At 35.5% G+C, this 22,821-nt stretch overlaps 1 protein-coding gene across 2 annotated transcripts in view; it reads left to right on the plus strand.

The window, feature by feature from the left end:
- The first annotated feature begins 236 nt into the window (after positions 1 to 236).
- gata2a (GATA binding protein 2a) overlaps positions 237 to 22,821 on the plus strand; it is a 30,575-nt gene continuing 7,990 nt past the window's right edge. Inside the window, exons 1-4 of one of the 2 annotated variants that reach the window (XM_061922526.1) lie at positions 237 to 326; positions 476 to 831; positions 2,784 to 3,356; positions 18,292 to 18,437. In XM_061922526.1, coding sequence (XP_061778510.1) covers positions 603 to 831; positions 2,784 to 3,356; positions 18,292 to 18,437 — 948 coding nt within the window. In that variant the 5' untranslated portion in view covers positions 237 to 326; positions 476 to 602. Of the gene's footprint in view, positions 327 to 475; positions 832 to 2,783; positions 3,357 to 18,278; positions 18,438 to 22,821 lie in introns of both variants that reach the window. The other variant, XM_061922525.1, reaches the window with a different exon arrangement.

Raw genomic sequence — 22,821 nt, forward strand, 5'->3', positions numbered from 1 at the left:
TCTTAAAGCGCTAAAACGATTATCATTGTCGCCATTGTGCGGCTTGCGGAGAGACAGGAGATATTACACCGCTGATTGAGAAGTCTTTCACTTCAATTGGCAGAAAAAAAAAAAAAAAAGTAAAAAAAAAGAGCGAGGACGCAGGGAGCCAATTGCGGCGGCGCGGCTCGCCATTGGCTGAGAGCGAGGCCCCGCCCCCCCGCGGCTTGATATGGGAATTTACTGGCGCCAGTCGCGTCAGTCCGCGCCACATCTCATTAAAGATCCCCGCCAGCGCCGCGATCACACGGCCGACACTCCAGCCTGGAACAGCTGATCCACAACAGGTAGCCACAAGACACATTTTTGTCTGCTTTTATTTATTTTTGTTGATCCTGGGAGAAACACTTATTTGATAAACTTACTCTAGTGCGCCTGCGTCATTACGCGACGTTGATTCCGTATCTCTCTAAAGGTTATGATTTCTTCCTTCCAGATAACCCGGCCAGCGGGAGAAGAAGACGGTTTAGTCTGAGGATTCTATTGGTGACTTTAAACCCGACTCAACGCGGGGAGCGTGTATTATTATCAAGAGGATTAAACTTCTGGAGGGCAAACATACCATGGAGGTCGCAGCGGCAGATCAGTCTCGGTGGATGGCGCACCATCACGCCGTGCTCAACGGCCAGCACCCGGACTCGCACCACCACAGCCTGGGCCACAACTACATGGAGCCCATGGCGCCTTTGCTGCCCCAAGACGAGGTCGACATGTTCCTGAACCACTTGGACTCTCAAGGGAATCCTTACTACACCAACTCCCGGGCCAGGGTCACCTACAGCCAAGCGCACGGTAAGATGCGCCCCTTTTTTGTTTTTAAATCACCTGTTATTTAGTATTTTAGTCGTTTTTATATGCAGAAAAAAACACACAATTATTCCTGCAGTATGGGTAAAATGCGCTGATTTTTTTTATTGCATATTTTAAAAATATTTCAGTCGTTTTTATATGCAGAAAAAAACAATTATTCCTGCAGTATGGGTAAAATGCGCTGATTTTTTTTATTGCATATTTTAAAAATATTTCAGTCGTTTTTATATGCAGAAAAAAAACAATTATTCATGCAGTAAGGGTAAAATGCGCTGATTTTTTTATTGCATATTTTAAAAATATTACTCATTTTTATATGCAGAAAAAACCCACAATTATTCCTGCAGTTTGGGTAAAATTCGCGGATTTTAATTGCATGTATTAAAAATATTTCAGTCATTTTTATATGCAGAAAAAAAAACATATTCCTGCAGTATGGATGAAAGGCACTCATTTGTAATGGTATATTTTCAAATATTTTAGTCGTTTTATGTGCAGGAAAAAATAAAAATATTCCTGCAGTATGGGTAAAATGCGCTGATTTTTTTTTAAATTGCATACATTAAAAACATTCAGTCGTTTTTATATGCAGAAACATTTTTTTTCCCTGCAGTATGGGTAGAAGGCACTCACTTTTAATGGCATATTTTCAAATATTTTAGTCGTTTTATATGCAGGAAATAATAAAAATATTCCTGCAGTATGGGTAAAATGTGCTGATTTTTCAATTGAATATTTTAAAAATATTTCAGTCGTTTTCCCAATGCAGAATTTTTTTTATGCCTGCAGTATGGGTAGAAGACACTCATTTTTAATGGCATATTTTCAAATATTTTAGTCGTTTTATATGCAGAACCAATAAAAATATTCCTGCAGTATGGGTAAAATGCGATGTTTTAAATTGAATATTTAGAAATATTTTAGTCATTTTTATATGCAGAAAAAAATAATTATTCCCGCAGTATGGGTAAAAGGCAGTAATTTTTAATGGCATATTTTCAAATATTTTAGTCGATTTATATGAAGAAGAAAAAAAAGCAAATATTCCGGCAGTATGGGTTTAATGTGCTGATTGTTTAAATTGCATATATTTAAATGAAGAAAAAACTAAACAAATATTCCTGCAGTATGGGTAAAATGTGCTGATTTTTTTATTTCATATTTTTAAACATTTTTAATCGATTTATATGAAGAAGAAGAAAATCCTGCAGTATGGGTAAAATGCTCTGAATTTTACATTTAATATGGTCGAATTTAATATGTTAAAATATCGTTTTATATGCAGGAAAAAAATAAAAAATATTCCTGCAGTGTATGTAAAATGCGCTGAATTTTAATTGCATATCTCATAATATTTTAGTCATTTTATATGCAGGAAAAAATACAAATATTCCTGCAGTATGGGTAAAATGAGGTGATTTTTAATAGCACATTTTTAAGTATTTTAGTCGTTTGTATAAGCAGGAAAATGATGAACCCATTTTTGTTTTTATTACATATTCAATATTTTTGTCCTTTTTAAATGCAGGAAAAAAATCCTGCAGTATGGATAAAATACACTTATTTTAATTGCATGTTTTCAATATTTGAGGAAAAAAATAACCTTGGTGACATTTTCCCTGCATATTGAGCAACATAAAAGGAATTTGTATGACAGCCAAAGGAAAGGGAAGTGTGTCATTTAACCCTCTCTGCTCGGGCAGGGAGAGAGAGAGAGACTTCCCGGATATAAAATAAAAAAAACCGCAAAATTCACTGTTAACAATCCTTACTCGGAGGGCTGCAGCTGGGAAGAAGACACTTTCCCCCCCCCCAGACGTTCTGTTATTTAAGTTTGTCACTTTGAAAAAACGCGTCATAATTCATCAGGTTTTTGGATACAATTTGAAAGTTTGGAGAAAAAAAGCTGGACAATAAGATATTTGCAATTGCAGCTCGTCTCACTGGGAACCAGGTCTGCCGGCCACACCTCATCCACAGCCCCGGCATTCCCTGGCTGGACCCCGGCAAGGCGGCCCTGTCCGCCGCCCACCACCACAACGCCTGGGCGGTGAGTCACTTCAGCAAACCCGGCCTGCACCCGACCAGCTCCGGCTACCCGTGCAGCAGCAACACCGGCACGGCTCCGGTGTCCTCCCTCACGCCGGCGAGCCACTCCAGCCCGCACCTCTACAGCTTCCCCCCTACCCCGCCCAAAGACGTGTCCCCGGACCCGGGCCCCACCTCCCCCACCTCCACGTCGACCAGGATGGACGAGAAGGAGTCGCTCAAGTACCAAATGCCGCTGTCGGACAGTATGAAGATGGAGAGCTGCAGCCCGCTGCGCGGCGGCTTGGCCTCCATGAACGGCCAGGGCCAGGCCACGCACCACCCGATCCCCACCTACCCGGGCTACCCCCTGCACACGCCGCATGAGTACAGCGGGAGTCTCTTCCACCCCGGTAGTCTGCTCGGCTCGTCGTCCAGCTTCACGCCCAAATGCAAAAGCAAAGCCCGGTCGAGCTCAGGTGAGTCCATGGAGGTTTTTTTTTTTAATTTTTTTTTTGTTTTTTTTTTAAAAACACACACTTAAAAAAAATAAAAAATAACATGCATTATAAAAAAAGTGATAAAATAGTTTGTTTTTAATTAATGCATTTTACTATGTATTAGGCGAGTTAAAATAAACCGTGTTTAATTCCGTTAAATGCTGACACGAATAACGTCGTGTCGTGACGTGTTTTTTTGTTTTTTTTTAAACGCGCCCTTTATTGCACTTAAAAAAACGAGGGAGTCACGACGTCCTGGCTCCTGCCGTATCCTGTATACCTCCGAGGGAACAAATCACGACCTCCACCCCTCCCTGCAGCCCCCACGCAACAAACAAAGAACAGGCGACAGAGTCCCGCTGTTTGTGTTCTTAAGCACGGCCGTGGCGCGTCGAAGGAGCCCACGCAGCTTTTCTCCTCTTTGCGCCAGCTTTGTGCCTTTCCAATTATTCAGAACTGCAAAATATATCGTTGTGATGAGCTAAACATGTAAAAAGACATTTTAGATCGGGGCCACATGGAGGAAAAAAGTAAAAATCACGGCCAGATAACTTAAAAATAAAAACGACTTCAGTGTGTTTTCTTGGTTTAAAAATAGAACAAGCACAATCTAAAATCATAATGTTGTTGTGTTTTTTTTTTTTTTACAATTACCTGTATACTTTGTTTGCCGTTATTTATATTTTCTAAATAAATTATGTGAAAATATTAATCAGTCAACTAATGAGGTAAACGTGTAAAACCTCATTTTAGATTGGGGACCACATGGAGGAAAAAAGTAAAATCACGGCACGATAACTTAAAAATAAGGACGACTTCAGTGTGTTTTCTTGATTTAAAAATAGAACAAGCACATTCTAAAAAAATACATACAAATCATGTTTTTTTTTTCTACAATTACCTGTATACTTTATTTGTCTTCATTTATATTTTCCAAATACATTATGTGAAAATATTAATCAGTTAACTAATGAGGTAAACATGTGAAAACTCATTTTAGATTGGGGGCCACATGGTGGAAAAAAGTAAAATCACGGCAGGATAACTTAAAAATAAAGACGACTTCAGTGTTTTTTTTGGGTTCAAAAATAGAACAAGCACATTCTAAAAAATATATATACAAATCATAATGTTGTTGTTGTTTTTTTTTACAATTACCTGTATACTTTATTTGTAGTTATTTATATTCTCTAAATCAGGGGTCTCAGACACGCGGCCCGCGAGACGTTATTTTGCGGCCCCCACCTTAATATGAAAGTTTAATATTAGTGCGGGCCGTGAGTTTTATATGGATGGCCCTTGACAGCGTTGTGTTATTTGGCTCCAAAATGGCTCTTTCAACGTTCTGGGTTGCCTACCCCTGCGTTAGTGGAAAAGCGGCAAATGAGTGGAAGCGACAGAGACGTTGCCATGGAGACGAGGGTTTTCTTACATGCCCAACTGCAATCACACCGCGACACCTGTCTGTCAGTAATAACAGTCCCCGATAACCTGGACCAATTCAAACTGTTATTTGTAGAGATGTCCGATATAATTTCCTTTAAAATGTAATATCGGAAATTCTCGATACTAGTTCCAAAAATTAAAATGTATGACTTTTTAAAACGCAGCTGTACGGAGTGGTACACGGACGTAGGGAGAAGTACAGAGCGCCAATAAACCTTAAAGGCACTGCCTTTGCGTGCCGGCACAGTCACGTAATATCGACGCCTTTTCACACGCACAAGTGAATGCAAGCCATACTTGGTCAACAGCCATACAGGTCACACTGAGGGTGGCCGTATAAACAACTTTAACACTGTTACAAATATGCACCATACTGAGAACCCACACCAAACAAGAATGACAAACACAATTCGGGAGAACATCCGCACTGTAACACAACATAAACGTGGCAGAAAAAATACCCAGAAAGCCTTGCAGCACTAACTCTTCCAGGATGCGAAAATATTTTATTTTCTTGCTGCTCAGTCCCACCCAGACTCTGCATCCAGTGGCCCCCAGGTGAATTGAGTTCGAGACCCCTGCTCTAAATAAAGTTAAAGTACCAATTATTGTCACACACATACTAGATGTGGCGAAATTATTCTCTGCATTTGACCCATCATTAAATAAATTATGTGAAAATATTAATCAGTCAACTCATTGGTGTTATTTCCAATCTATCAAGGTAAAAAAAAATACATCAAAATCTAATTACAGGATGTTATTTATGTAGTTTGATCATATTCCTAGGTGGTTTATTTTGTACATACATAGCAGGGGTCAGCAAACTAAAATGTTGAAAGAGACATATTGGACCAAAAATACAAAAACAAATCTGTCTGGAGCCGCAAAAAATTAAAAGCCATATTACATACAAATAGTGTGTCATGAGATATAAATTTAATTATGAGGACTTAAAGGAAACTAAATCAGGTGAAATATAGCTACAAATGAGGCTTAGTAATGCAATATGTACATACAGCTAGCCTAAATAGCATGTTAGCATCAATTAGCTTACAGTCATGCAGTGATCAAATATGTCTGATTAGCACACTCCACACAAGTCAATAACATCAACAAAACTCACTCAACGTTATAAGTTTGGTGGACAAAATGAGACAGAAAAAGAAGTGACATAAAACACGTCTTAGAAGGTCGGAGAAAGTTTTGCATGTAAACGAACTATGGTGAGTTCAATGACCGCCAAAATTAGTAGGACAATACGGCGTTTACCAAATACTCGAATTAGTGAAGCATGTTAAAAATAAACAGTGTGCTTTATAGCAATTAGGGAGGTTTATGTCATGTTTGTCCTCCTACAGAAACCAAATTAAAACAAGAAATATGTTTTTTCCCCCTCATCATTTCCATTTTTCATTTATTTTGGAAAAAGCTCCAGAGAGCCTATAGGGCGGCGCTAAAGTCCAGAGCCGAGGGTTGCCGACCCCTGATATAAAGCATCTATAAAGATACAAAGAATTGCTATTGCGACCTCTAGTGGACACATTTAGAACAGCAGTTTCTTTCATTAAAAAAATTCAGGTTAATTTTTACACTTAGCAAACTCATCAGGCCCACGGGCCGTACTTTTGACACCCCTGCGTCATAAGAATTGAACGCACAACAGATGTATAAACTGTTGTGTCGTCAAATAACTGGTGGCCATTGTTGTTTGATCCATTTTGGACAATGGCTGTCAGATCGTCTGACGGATGTGAGCTTTTGTCGGCCAAAAAATGTTGTTCTTTGACATTTTAATAGAGGCCTGCCTGCACGTGTCGGAATCAGGAACTGTATCGACTATGACATTATAAAAAAAAGAAGAAGAAAAAAAGACGCTTATCTGTTAAAGTGGATGTCCAGCGTCAGGAAATGTTGATTGATTGGTGCAGGAAAGGCCACGGTGACATTTCAGCTGTCAACACACACAAACACACACCGATATAATAATAGCAAAATACATCCATACATATACACATACATACATACATACATACATACATATATATATAATATAATAACGAGTTGACTTGGTGATTAATCACAAAAAAACTATCTCATGTTACTTTACCATGACCACAGACATTATGACGGTCAGTGATCAGGTCAATGAGTGAGGAGACTCCGACTGGTGGTAAATTTCGCTTCAAAATACACCCCGATTGCACTTAAATACAGTTTTTAACCATCAAGTGAGGTGCATTCAAGTAAAACATTGGGGAGAAAAATGGTGGGCTCTTTTTTTTAGTTAATTTAAATCAAGCAAGCGAGGAATAACCTGTGATTAATCATGATTAATCACAAAGTGTGAATAATACGGTTTAAAAATAAATTATATATATATGTATATATATATATATATATATATATATATATATATATATGTATATATATATATATATATATATACAAACACATACAGTATATATACATACACACGCACACACATATGTGCATATATATATATACACACACACACACAAATATACATATATACACACATTTTTGCATATTTATATACACACACATATATACATACATTTATATACATACATATATATATACACACATACATATATATATACACACACACGCACATATACATATATACACACACAAATATATATATATATATGTATACACACATATATACACACACACACACACACACACACACACACACACATATATGTATATTTACACACATATAAACATATATGTACACACACATATACACATATATATAAATATATATATACACATATATACACACATATATACATATATATAAATATATATATACACAAATATACACACATATATAAATATATATATACACATATATACACACATATATATACACACACATTTATATATATTTATACATACATATATACACACATATATATACATATACGCACATATATATACACACACACATATATATATATACGTACATATATATACATGTAAATTTACACACACACACATATATATATATATATATACTGTATATACATACATATATATATATATATATACATACTGTAGATATATACATATATATATATATATATATATATATATATATATATATATATATATATATATATATACACTGTAGATATATACTGTATATATATATATATATATATATATATATGTATATATATATATATATATATATATATATACTAGGCCTGGAAAATTTAAGGAGTTAGCGTATGTGATTAATCACCCAAAAAATGGTGCATTATTCGTATATGAATGCATATTAATCACACTATTTTTGATACTCTTTACCTTGACCGCAAATGATTATACGGTCAGAAATCATGTCAATGCATGCGCCAGTGAAAAGATGAGCCAGGAAACTGCGACTGGTAGTACAGTTCTCTTCAAAATACACCTCAACGGGACTTTGGATAAAACCAAAGGCAATTGCACATAATGCAGCAATTAATTCTCGTATTGAAGCAAAATACACATTAAATCGACAAACAAAACATATATTTGAGAGAAGGTTAGTAGTACATGGACAATAAGCAGTGGACGACAAACAACGCTGGGGAAGTATACATCCACGGCAATGTTGACAACAAAAATAACAGATAAGTTACTGGATTTTTCGGACTATAAGGCACACTTAAAATCCTTTCCTTTTCTCAATAATCCACAGTGTGCCTTATAACCCGGTGTGACCAATGTAAGACATTATTCTGGTTGTGCTTACAGACCTTGCAACAATTTTATTTGGTACATGGTGTAATGATAAGTGGGACCAGTAGATGGCAGTCACACATAAGAGATACACGTCGACTGCAATATGACGCCAGTAAACAACACTAGACCTTTCAATTGAGAATATAAAACATTACAAACGACGCTGAAAAATCTGTCAAAATGCTTTAGTACGACTTTGATAGATAGTCGGAGCTTTACGGCTACCATAGTCAGGCGTATTGTGCTTCAACATTTGGGTATTATTATGGTGCGTGTATAAGGACCCCAAAATGGCACCTTTTACCGGATTTATTTGGCGTTTTGTTTTGCAATATTGTGCAAAACTAACTTTTCATATCTTCTGGTATCTGTTGATGTGTATTTGGGATTTACATAAATCCTGAAAATTTGCATTCATCCGCCACTGTAGCCCGTGTCGCCGTACTCGATAAGCTTCGTCTTTGTTTCTATCTTTTTGTTATGGGACATTCATTCTCCGCTGTTTCCATTTCTAATATAAAGTAGGTTAAAGTTGTATCTTATAGCTGTCAGTGGCCTTGCTAAAAACATACCGGTGTCGTGAGTTTACATTATTCACCCAAGGAACTTTTGTTTTTAGAGAATTCCGGTCGGACGGTTTTTCACGGGACACATTTTCCGCGTTGTTTCACTAGTAAGCCACCGAAGAGTAGATTCTGCTCCGTTATTGATTGAAGTAAAATCTGTAAGTCCATAAAACAGCTCCTTCTTTTGACACTTCTTCCACTCCCGTCCACTAAGGGGTGAATACTTTTTTCAAGTGAAGCCACAAAAATAAGACCGCCCGCAAAATGGCGCATCCTGAAGAGAGGGTCTTGAGCGACTTGAAGATAGTTTGTAAAACATAACCTTTGCAAAATTTGAACCAAAGAACCTCCATTACATGTTTTGTCGACCACAAGATAGAGTTTTAAATGTAGAAAATAAAATAAATCATAATATGACCCCTGTAATGCGCCTTTTGTATAAAATTATCCGGAATAAACTTTATAATCTGCTGCGCCCTGTGGTCCGAAAATACGGGAAGCAATGTTTTTGTAGAAAATGTGATTAATCATGATTAATCTAAACTCAAAAGTGGTTCATTTGACTTGAAAAAATAAGAATATTTTGACAGCTCTAATATTAGGGCTGTCAAATTCTTCTTTTTTAAAGAGTTAACATTAATGTGATTGATCACTATAATGCATAGATAGATAGATAGTACTTTATTGATTCCTTCAGGAGAGTTCCTTCAGGAAAATTAAGTATGGCATTAATCATGCATATACAGAGATTAATCACAGCATTTATTTGGACCATGCTTGCTCTTCTACCTTAACCGTGGATAGGCAGCGTGGATGGTGATACGGACAGTGATCATATAGTGTAGGGGTCGGGAACTTTTTTGGCTGAGAGAGCCATGAAAGCCAACTATTTTCAAAAAGTACTTCCATGAGAGCCATTTAATATTTTTTTTTAACACTGAATACAACTAAATGCGTGCATTTTTAAGAAAGACCAACATTTTTAGAGTATGATAAGTCTCTTATTCTTTTTAATAACATTGGTATTCTGAAGATAATGAATAACATGCTTCTTACCATTAATGCGACTTCTTGTGCTGCATGGTTTTGTAATCTGGTTATTTTTAACACTGTGATTACTAGAGTAATTATCCATTACCGAATTTTTCGGAGTATAAGTCGCACTGGAGTATAAGTCGCACCTGCCGAAAATGCATAATAAAAAAGGGAAAAAACATATACAAGCTGCACTGGAGTATAAGTTGCATTTAAGGGGAAAATGTATTTGATAAAACCCAACACCTAGAATACACATTTGAAAGGCAATTTAAAATAAATAAAGAATAGTGAACAGGCTGAATAAGTGTACGTTATATGAGGCATAAATAACCAACTGAGAAGGTGCCTGCTATGTTAACCTAACATATTATGGTAAGAGTCATTCAAATAACTATAACCGGCCAAACTATGAAAAAAAAACTGCGACTTATAGTCCGAAAAATACTGTTGATAGATAGATAGTACTTTATTGATTCCTTCAGGAAAATTAAGTATGACATTAATCATGCATATACAAAGATTAATTACACCATTTATTTTGACCGTGGATCGTGATACGGACAGTGATCATATAGTCCAAAGATGAGCGAGGAGACTCAAGGCCGTTGAGCTCGCTGTGGAAAAGCCTGGACTTTAGATAACACTGTTAAAGTAGAACAATTGAAAAATGTTCCTATTTGACACTCTGACAGTAAAATTGCATTTGTGTCCAAATATCAAGGTCTTTCTTAAAGTTAATTTAAATAATGCATTTAAGTAATTTACTGCGATTGATCTGATTAAATAATGTAATTGTACAACATCATTGTATATACCGTATTCTTCGGAGTATAAGTCGCACCTGCCGAAAATGCATAATAAAAAAAGGGAAAAAACATATATAAGCCGCACTGGAGTATAAGTCGCATTTTTGGGGGGAAATTTATTTGATAAAACCCAACACCTAGAATACACATTTGAAAGGCAATTTAAAATAAATAAAGAATAGTGAACAACAGGCTGAATAAGTTTACGTTATATGAGGCATAAATAAGAACTGAGAAGGTGCCTGCTATGTTAACGTAACATATTATGGTAAGAGTCATTCAAATAACTATAACATATAGAACATGCTATAAGTTTACCGAACAATCTGTCACTCCTAATCGATAAATCCCATGAAATCTTATACGTCTACTCTCTTACGTGAATGAGCTAAATAATATTATTTGATATTTTACGGTAATGTGTTAATAATTTCACACATAAGTCGCTCCTGAGTATAAGCCGCACCCACGGCCAAACTATGAAAAAAAACTGTGACTTATAGTCCGAAAAATACGGTACTTATCATGTTAAGCAAATTTCTGCTCAGATTTATCTGAGAGCCAGATTCAGTCATCATCAGAGCCACATCTGGCTCTAGAGCCATAGGTTCCCTTCCCCTGATATAATGCAAAGATGAGCGAGGAGGCTCAAGACCGTTGAGCTCGCTATGGATAATCCTGGACTTTAGATACAACTGTTAAAGTAGAAAAATGGAAAAATGTTCCTGTTAGACCAGTGGTTCTTAACCTGGGTTCGATCGAACCCTAGGGGTTCGGCGGAGGTCAAGACCCACCCGACTCATCATGTAAATAAAAACTTCTCTCTATCGGCGTATTACGGATACGGCAACAGCAGAAGTAATTTGTTGTGAGTTTATGCACTGTGTTGGTTTTGTTCTTTGAACAAGGTGATGTTCTTGCACGGTTCATTTTGTGCCCCAGTAAAAAAAAACATGGTAACACTTAGTATGGGGAACATATTCAACATTAATTTGTTTCTTATTAACATGCAAATTAGTAACATATCGGCTCTTAACTTGTCATTATTAAGAACATGCTAATGCCTTATTCGGCAAGACTTTATTATAACCCTAACCCTCTAACCCTAACCCTAACCAAATAACTCTAAATTAAGTCTTTGTTACTCAGAATTAGGGCTGCAACAACTAATCGATTAAAATTGATTATAAAAATAGTTGGTGATTAATTTAGTCATCGCTTCACTGGATCTATGCTATGCACATGTGCAGAGGCTACTTTATTTATTTATTTGAAAAAAAAATATATATATATATATATTAGGGCTGTGAATCTTTGGGTTTCCCACGATTCGATTCAATATCGATTCTTGGGGTCATGATTCGATAATATATCGATTTTTTTCGTTTCGATTTGATTCTCGATTCAAAAACGATTCTGTATTCATTCAATACGTAGGATTTCAGCAGGATCTACCCCAGTCTGCTGACATGCTAGCAGAGTAGTAGATCTAAAAAAAATATATATATAATTGGAAAGGACAATGTTTTATCAACTGATTGCAAAAATGTAAATTTGTTTTAACTATTAAACAAACCAAAAATATGACTTATTTTATCTTTGTGAAAACATTGGACACAGTGTGTTGTAAAGCTTATGAGATGCGATGCAAGTGTAAGCCACTGTGACACTATTGTTCTTTTTTTCCATTTTTATAAATGTCTAATGATAATGTCAATGAGGGATTTTTAATCACTGCTATGCGGAAAATATAACTAATATTGATACTGTTGGTGATAATATTCATTTTTGTTTCAGTACTTTTGGTTTGTTCTGTGTCGTGTTTGTGTCTCCTCTCAATTGCTCTGTTTATTGCAGTTCTGAGTGTTGCTGGGTCAGGTTCGGTTTTGGAATTGGATTGCATTGTTATGGTGGTTTGTTGGATTGATAAAAACAAAAGAAGAACAAAAATATCTATTCTGAATCGCACAACGTAAACGATTCGATTCATATTCGAATCGATTTTTTCCCACACCCCTAATATATATATATATATATATAAAAAATAAACCTTCATTTATGAACTGCAACATTTACAAACAGCTGGGAAACAATAATCAAAATAAGTATGGTGCCAGTATGCTGTTTTTCAATAAAATACTGAAAAGGATAGACATGTAGTTCGTCTCTTTTATCCGATTATCAATCGATTAATCGAAGTAATAATCAACAGATTAATCGATTATCTAGTTAGTTGTTAATTACAGCCCTACTTAGAATATGGTCCAAAAAACTCTTAATTAAGTCTTTGTTACTTAGAATATGTTACCAAAAACACATACCGTCCGTATTTTTCAGACTATAAGTCGCACCCACGGCCAAACTAAGAAAAAAACCTCGACTTATAGTCCGAAAAATACGGTAACTCCGTCTTGAATTTGAAAAAAAAACATTTAAATTGTATTAAGAAGGTTAAGAAGCACTGTATTAGACATTCTGACAGTAAAATTGCATCTGTGTCCAAATATCACGGTCTTTCTAAAAGTTAATTTAAATAATGCATGCAAGTAATTTACTGCGATTGATCAGATTAAACAATGTAATTGCACAATATTATTGTAGGTATATTTTACAATCCCTTCCTTTCAAATTAGCCCCAAAACCCGACCCTCCTCTTCTTTGCCTGCCCTTTTTTTTTTTTTTTTTTCCAAAGAAAACCTTTCATCTTCCCGTTTTTCTTAATTTCAACACTAAACGTTACGTAAGACGCCGGCCCTCGCTGATGAATATTTAACGCACTAAGGACCCCCGCTTTAATGCGCTTTGCCGGACTTGCGAAACACTTGAGGGGAAGACAAAGGAGGTATAAAAAGCAGCGAGATGCATTTCAAAAGGAACCGAGCTTCTTTTTTTTTTTTTTTTGTAAGTTGCTCAGGTCAAATTCCATTGTAGAGCGAGGGTGGGACATTGGGTGTCGCTGGTATTATATCAGCAATAATGAGGCCATACTCTGGGGAGAACGGGATACTCGAATTAGGAGAGTTGAGTAACAGGCCCGTTCGGTAGAGCAGTGTTTTTCAACCACTAGTGTGCCGTGAGAGATTATGTAATTTCACCTAATTGGGTTAAAAATATTTTTTAAAAACCAGTAATTAGAATCCGTAAATGTGCCGTTGTTGAGTGTCTGTGCTGTCTGGAGCTCGGCGGACTAACTGTGTAATACGCTTCCATATCAGTAGGTGGCAGCAGATAGCTAATTGCTTTGTAGATGTCGGGAACATTGTTTGTTGTGATCAGGAAGCGTTTAGGTAAAAAATTTATATAACACTTCAACCAAAAACAAATAAAAGGCGAGTGCCGCTAAGCATCGATATTCAGGGATGGCGATGCAAAATGAAACTAAAACTGAACTGGCTGCAAAGTAAACAAAAACGAAAAGAATGCTGGACGACAGCAAAGACTTACAGCGTGTGGAGCAGACGGCGTCCACAAAGTGCATCCGTAACATTATCCCCCCAAAGAGGGATAGCATCCGCACAACTTAAAACAGTCTCGATTGCGAAAACGCAGCAGGTGCGGGGAATAGCGTTCAAGTAAGACATGAAACTGCTACAGGAAAATACCAACAAAAGAGGAAAAGCCACACTGAAAAAAAAAACTCATAAGATTTACTTAGGTAAAATTTAATGCTGCAATATCAAGTAACAAGGGAATTCTACTTACCATATAACATAACAGTTGTGAAGATATTAAGTAACAGTTACTTAATTACATCCAAGTTTTAAGTTATATTTATTTAAACAAATTAAGTAAAGTCTACTTGTTTTACATCGGCGGGAACATCATTTCCCTCAAAATTTTAAGTACATTTTATACACCATATTTCCTTGAATAGCCGTCGGAGCGCTAATTATTTTAAAACCTCTTCTCACTCCTGCGCTTATCAATGGCGTCCAGGATAAAAATGAGTGTAATTTCAAAGACTTCAACAGAATTTTATTCTGCGGCCGCGGCACGGTGGTCGGGGACTTTATTCTACGCTATGCTGTTTACATGCCGGAAGGACGCCTGCGTTTCGCTGTTTCAGATGCGTAATTGCAACGCATACTTTGGTCAACAGCTATACCTTTTACACTGACGGTTGTGATACAAACAACTTTAAAATTCTTAATAATATATGCCACACTCTGTGAACCCACACCACACACATTTCTGATAAACCTCGACTCTGTAACACATTATAAACGCAAGTTAAGAATTACCCACAAGGCCACCTTGCAGTGCTCTGTGAAGTTGGCCAGAACCTGTTGTCCTGTGCGCATGCGTTTCGAAACACTGGATTTTCGGAGTAAAGTTTATGTAATATTTTTAGGTTTATGTACGTACAACTATTAAACCAGGGGTGTCAAACTCAAATACAGAGTGGGCCAAAATTTAAAACTGAACGAAGCCGCGGGCCGAGGTTGAACAAATTAATCCTCTAATAGTGACCCAAACAAGTTTTGCATTGAATATTGACCAAGCAGGGCTTATATAACTTTATAGTGACATGCAAAACCGAGTTTTAAATAATAATAATTAAAAAATATCAATGGCATATCAAATAAAATAAAAATACAAATTGAATGCCTCTTTTCGGCGGCGGGTTTGAGTTGGGTGGGGGGTTTGGTGGTAGCGGGGGTGTATATTGTAGCGTCCCGGAAGAGTTAGTGATGCAAGGGGTTCCGGGTATTTGTTTGGTTGCGTTTATGTTGTGTTACGGTGCATATGTTCTCCCGAAATGTGTTTGTCATTCTTGTTTGCTGTGGGTTCACAGTGTGGCGTATATTTGTAACAGTGTTAAAGTTGTTTATACGGCCAACCTCAGTGTGACCTGTATGGCTGTTGACCACCAAATATGCCTTGTGTGTGTGTATGAGCTGCATATATCATGTGAGTGGGCCGTGACGCTGTTTGTATAGAGGAAAAGCGGACTTGGCGACATGTAGAGAACGCCAAAGGCAGTGCTTTTATGGCCCGCCCCCAATATTATTGTCCGGGGGGGGGAAATCGGGAGAAATTCAAGAGGGGCACTGAACTTCGGGAGTCTCCCGGGTAAATCGGGAGGGTTGACGAGTATGAGTATTAGTGGCGAATGTGGCGTTACAGGGGCGGGCCAGCTCTAATGTTAATTTGATATTAGGTTGATTGGCAACACTAAATTGGCCCTAGTGTGTGAATGTGAGTGTGAATGTTGTCTGTTTATCTGTGTTGGCCCTGCGATGAGGTGGCGACTTGCCCAGGGTGTACCCCGCCTTCCGCCCGATTGTAGCTGAGATAGGCGCCAGCGCCCCCTGCGACCCCAAAAGGGAATAAGCGGTAGAAAATGGATGGATGGATGCCTCAAGGGCCAAATTAAATTTCACAGCGGGCCAGAGTTTGACACCCATGTATTAAACATTTAAATAGTATGAGAAAACTTAAGTGAAACTTACTCTTCCCCCATAAGGGACGGCGTGGCGCAGTGGAAGAGTGGCCGTGCGCAACCCGAGGGTCCCTGGTTCAATTCCCACCTAGTACCAACCTCCTCACGTCCGTTGTGTGGGTGAAGTTGTATCCGCTTTCATCAAGTGCTTTCTGGTACGGGGGGGTTGCTTGGTCGAATTCAGCTTTGCTGGATGACAGCATCGATAGCCTTTTATTAATTCCGGTAGGTATTCTTTTGGTGGTGGTGGGTGGGTGGTTGCTGTCATGGTGCACGTATTGGAGTGTTGTGTTGGGTTTCGTGAATGGTTGGTAGCTGTTATGTATATTTATATATGGTTATATACATATGACGGCGTGGCGCAGTGGAAGAGTGGCCGTGCGCAACCCGAGGGTCACTGGTTCAAATCCCACCTAGAACCAACCTCGTCACGTCCGTTGTGTCCTGAGCAAGACACTTCACCCTTGCTCCTGATGGGTGCTGGTTAGCGCCTTGCATGGCAGCTCCCTCCATCAGTGTGTGAATGGGTAAATGTGGAAGTAGTGTCAAAGCGCTTTGAGTACCTTGAAGGTAGAAAAGCGCTATACAAGTACAACCCATTTATTTATCATTTATAATTCATGTATTACGTTAATAAAATGTTTAATTTTACTTAAGTAACTGTAGTTCTTACTGAATGTTAAAAAATATTAGGTATAAATTATGATAATAGAGTTTACAGCTCCAAAAAGTCACTTTTTTCAGTATATTAAAATAGGAGCGCAGGACAGAACTAAAACACTACACACAGGAAAACAGCAAAAAAACTCCAAATAAGTCACGGCGTGATGTGACAGGTCGTTACTTTACACATACTTTGAGAGAAGAGCTATAGTGATGCATGGTCGGTCATATCCAACAATTGCGATAACAACTTTTTATCGTCAATCCAATCCAATCCACTTTATTTATTTAGCACATTTAAACAACAATAACGTTTCCAAAGTGCTGCACAGCCATGTTAAAAACAATTGTAAAAAAAAATAAAATAAAATAGAATAAAAAAAAGTATATATATATATATATATATATATATATATATATATATATATATATATATATATATATTATGCTCCACCAATGACTGAATAAAAACTAAAAATAAATAAATATAAAACCAATAAAAACAATATAAAAACAAATATGATTAAAAACTATTTTAAAGGGTAAAATCAATTAAAACAGTAAAATAGAAATCAAAGTGTATAAAAAACCCAACAGAGAACAGAGGACCACACAACTCACGTAGTGTTAAAAGCCAAAGAATAAAAGTGGGTCTTAAGACGAGACTTAAAACACTCCACTGTGGAAGCAGTTTGAACATGGAGGGGCAGAGTGTTCCAGAGCTTAGGGCCGACCACAGAGAAGGCCCTGTCTCCCCTGGTCTTAAGTCTGGTCTTGGGCACCACGAGCTGGAACTGGCTCTTGGACCTCAATATAGGCTATATATATGTCAATATAGGCTACTGAGTTTCATTTTTCAATGATTTCTGCGGGTTGGTGTGCCTTATGGATTTTCTCAATGAAAAAAAACGTGCCTTGGCTCGGAAAAGGTTGAAAAACACTGCGGTAGAGAGTCAAACTGGTGTGGGAGAAATACACGAAGGGCGGAATTTTTACTGTTTTCTGGCTGGATTTCAACACAATTGTTAAGTTTGCAATGTCTTCAGCTGACGAATGTATAATTTAACGTTAATAACACACATGGACACAGTCCGTTCGGGTCGTCGGGGCAGACATTGTGTGATGCTGACCGAGCCAGACATTTTTAATTATATAAAATGTTTTCTTCTCGCCTGTTGAATTATACGCAGAGGGCCGTGAGTGTGTGAACTGCGGCGCCACCTCCACCCCTCTGTGGCGACGGGACGGCACCGGCCACTACCTGTGCAACGCCTGCGGACTCTACCACAAGATGAACGGCCAGAACCGACCGCTCATCAAGCCCAAACGCAGACTGGTGAGTCCCGCTCGTATGCTTCACTACACGGGGAGGAGAAGGCATCCAGATATGAGCAAAAAGCAGATGCTTGCGAGACAATTGCAGGAAAGTTATATTTTCCCTATGATCTTCCGGTAATTGTTTGTTGCCCTCGCCCCCTGATGATCCACCTTCATGACCTACTACTACTCTGCTACTATTGCCATTGTTCCTGTTATCATTATTGCTGCTACTTCTGATACTGTTACTGATACCAATGCCCATGTTGCTTCTGTTAACATCACGGTGGAGAGACTGGGATGCTGATATCACCGCATGGTCGTCAAGCATCCACAACAAAGTGGTTTTTACTGAGGGCCACATGGCAGTTATGGTTGGCTCCTAACAGCGAATACTATTATAACACAGTTTTTCAATGCATTTTATCAGAAGATTTTTTTTAAAACTAATATGTAAAAAAAAAATGCCAGGGAATTAAAATAAAATGTAAAAAAATAAATATATGTTAAATTGCAATAATTTCACCTCAAAATGTAGTGTATTTAATGAAAATGGAAAGACAATTAAAATAATTAAATAAAATAAATAATTAAATATTATTATAATATATATATATCTATAATTTTATATATTATTAAATACAAATTAAAAATAAAATGTGTACAAAATACAATTAAATTAAAGACAGTTAAAATAATTAAATAAAATAAATAATTAAATATTATAATTATAATATTATATTATATATATATTATAATCAAATAATAATTAAAATAAAATGTATAGAAAATATGGTAAATTGCAATGATTTCACCTCAAATGTAGTGTATTTAATGAAAATGGAAAGACAATTAAGATAATTAAATTAAATAATGTAATATTATAATTATATTAAATTATATATATTATATTATATATTATATCTAAATAAATAATTAAAATATAATGTATAAAAAATATGGGAAATTGCAATAATTTCACCTCAAAATGTAGTGTATTTAATTTAATGGAAAAACAATTAAAATAATAAAAAAAATTTTGGATTAAATACTATTATATTATATTATATATATAATATTATATATATTATATTATATATTGTAATAAAATAAATAATTAAAATGAAATGTATAAGATATGGTACATTGCAATGATTTCACCTCAAAATGTAGTGTATTTAATGAAAATGGAAAAACAATTAAAATAATTAAACAAAATAATTAAATATTGTTATAATTATAATAGTATATTATATATATTATATTACATATTATAATAAAATAAATCATTAAAATAAAATGTATTAAAAATATGGTAAATTGCAATGATTTCACCTCAAAATGTAGTGTACTTAATGAAAATGGAAAGACAATTAAAATAATTAAATAAAATAAATAAGTAAATATTATTATAATTATAATATTAAATTTATCGTATTATATATGATATATATATATATCATAATTAAATTAATAATTTGAATAAAATGTATAAAAATATGGTAAATTGCAATAATTTCACCTCAAAATGTAGTGTATTTAATGAAAATGGAAAAACAATTAAAATAATGAAATAAAATAATTAAATATTATATATATATATATATATATATATATGTATAATATTATAATTAAACAAATAATCAAAATAAAATGTGTAAAAAATACGGTAAATTGCAATAATTTCACCTCAAAATGTAGTGTATTTAATGTAAATAGAAAAACAGTACTGTTGTTTTTATGATACAAAAAGGCAGCTCAGTTGCTAAAATTTTACTATAAAATTGACACTTGTTTCTCTTACGGTAATTTTATTTTTATTTTTTAATTTTGGCAGTTGAGCTGCTATTTTGAAAAAAATATACATATACATTTTTTTTTTTTTGCGCAAATCAACAACTGAAGAATTTTCAGTGTATTACTGTAAATGTTGTACATTTACCATGAATTGATTAACGTGGGCTCCGAGTTAAACAAGTTGGAAAACTTATTTGGGTGTTACCATTTAGTGGTCAATTGTACAGAATATGTACTGTACTGTGCAATCTACTAATACAAGTTTCAAGCAATCAATCAATCAATCAATGCCAAAACGGCACCACAGTTCATTACAGTAAAAAAAAGTACAGTTTTATTCATTTAGGGAAAAATACTGTAAAAACCACAGTAAATTTTAAAATGTACTCTCCAAGTACCACCATATCGACCAAGATCAGAAAATATTTATTCAACCTGTATATTTATTTGTATGGCCACTATAACATTACACAGTTTGACCAGTAACACTGTCTTTGAATATAGTAAAATAAAAGGATGGATGTATTAAACAGTAATGGAAATAAATAACTTTTACAAAATATCAATTTTAGCCAAGTCAATGTATTATTATAAAAATGCTTGATATGTTTAATAATTACTAAATTGATGATAGTTAAATTATAAATTACAAATAATTAGCTGAGACAGGCTCCAGCAACCCCCCGCCACCCCGAATGCGACAAGCGGTAGAACATGGATGGATGGATGGTTTCCTTATGTTTTTCCTGTGTTAAATACGAACGTTAGAAAGACTATCAGCATTTACACATTAACTTCCTTAACAGTTTATAATGGAAATGTTTATTATTATAAATATGCTTGTTGTGTTTATTAATTCAATGAATTATAGTTAAATTATGAATTACAAATAATTAGTTTCTTTATGTTTTTCATGTGTTAATTATGAATGTTAGAAACAGCTAAGACTATCAGCATTCACACATTAACTTCTTTAACAGTTTATAATGGAAATGTTTATTATTATACAGATGCTTGATATGTTTAATAATTAAATGAATGATAGTTCAATTATAAATTACAAATAGTTTGCTTATGTTTTTCATGTGTTTATTAGGAATGTTAGACTATCAGCATTCACACATTAACTTCATTAACAGTTTATAATGGAAATGTTTCTAATTAAAAAGATGCTTGATATGTTTAATAATTAAATGAATGATAGTTCAATTATAAATAAAAAATAAATGGCTTCCTTATGTTTTTCATGTGTTAATAACAAACGTTAGACTATCAGCATTCACACATTAACTTCTTTAACAGTTTATAATGGAAATGTTTATTATTATACAGATAATTGATATGTTTAATAATTAAATGAATGATAGTTAAATTATAAATTACAAATAATTAGTTACCTTATGTTTTAAATGTGTTAATTAGGAATGTTAGAATGACCATCAACATTCACACATTAACCTCTTTAACAGTTTATAATGGAAATGTTTTCCTGAGTTGTTCCTTAGCCACAGAAACGAGGGAAGAGAAAAAAAATAGCCCATTCCATTTTCCACTGGCTCTGCCTATGTGGCCGCAGCTTTTTGCATTTTCAACTCAAGTGTTTGTCAGAGCCGTGTTCAAAGGGGCATCCAGTTGTTTCCTATCCGGATATCTGCCCGGCCCAGATAAGGAAGTCAGGCTCCCGGCTGTTTCCGCCTTCACCCGGCACGCCGCATTCTCTCTGGCCAGACTGACATATACTGTAAAGAGATTATCACAACACTAGAGGAGCCGCTTATACGCTGTAAAGAGATGGGCCGAGAGGGTGTGGGAATTGGAAAATACATGGATTTACGTTCCTCTCCTGTTTATCACTCTCGCTGTGCGACAATTGGGGTGCAAAGCTTTTTTTGGTGCTGAAATGTTGACTTGATTCTATTATTTTGCATTGGAAATGAAATGGGAGTGTGGCCGGGCGACAGTATCACCGTGCACCTGGGTTTCATTTCAAGGAAAAAAAACATGGATGCTGCTCAGACCCAGAGGGTTGGTGCATGTAAAGTTAATGTTTCTTATTATGTGTGTGGAATTGATCTGCAATGGAGGCGAGGCAGCAGAGTTGTCCGTGGCTCGTGGTTCACTTGAACTACTCCTTAAAATAATATAAATTAAAAAAAAGCAAAACATACATTCAGTGTCTTAACTATTAATGTATTTTGGTTACAAACAGTCCCAAAACTTTGTTTATTTACTAAATGTGCCCCCAAACATTTTTGTAGTATTTTTTTTTATTTTCAAATTTGCCTGTTTGTTTACAGCAGGGGTCCCCAAAAAGTTATATATATATGTATATATATATATATATATATATATATAGTGATATATAATAGAATAGAAAGTACTTTATTGATCACTGGGGGGAAATTCAGCAAATATCAGATATATCAGTTTGTAAGTGTGTTTATTTTGTACCCTTTGTGTTTATATTTCACATTTTGTTGCATTTTTGTCGCGTTTCACTTGAGTGTGAAATATGTCGATCGGAAGGGGGTGTGGCGTTCATATTTTCTCAATATTCAGTGTTTTATCGTTCGTAGAAAATTGTAAAATTCAATTACGTTTTTTTT

This window comes from Nerophis ophidion, linkage group LG16, assembly GCF_033978795.1.
Source record: "Nerophis ophidion isolate RoL-2023_Sa linkage group LG16, RoL_Noph_v1.0, whole genome shotgun sequence".
NCBI classification, from domain to species: Eukaryota; Metazoa; Chordata; class Actinopteri; order Syngnathiformes; family Syngnathidae; genus Nerophis; species Nerophis ophidion.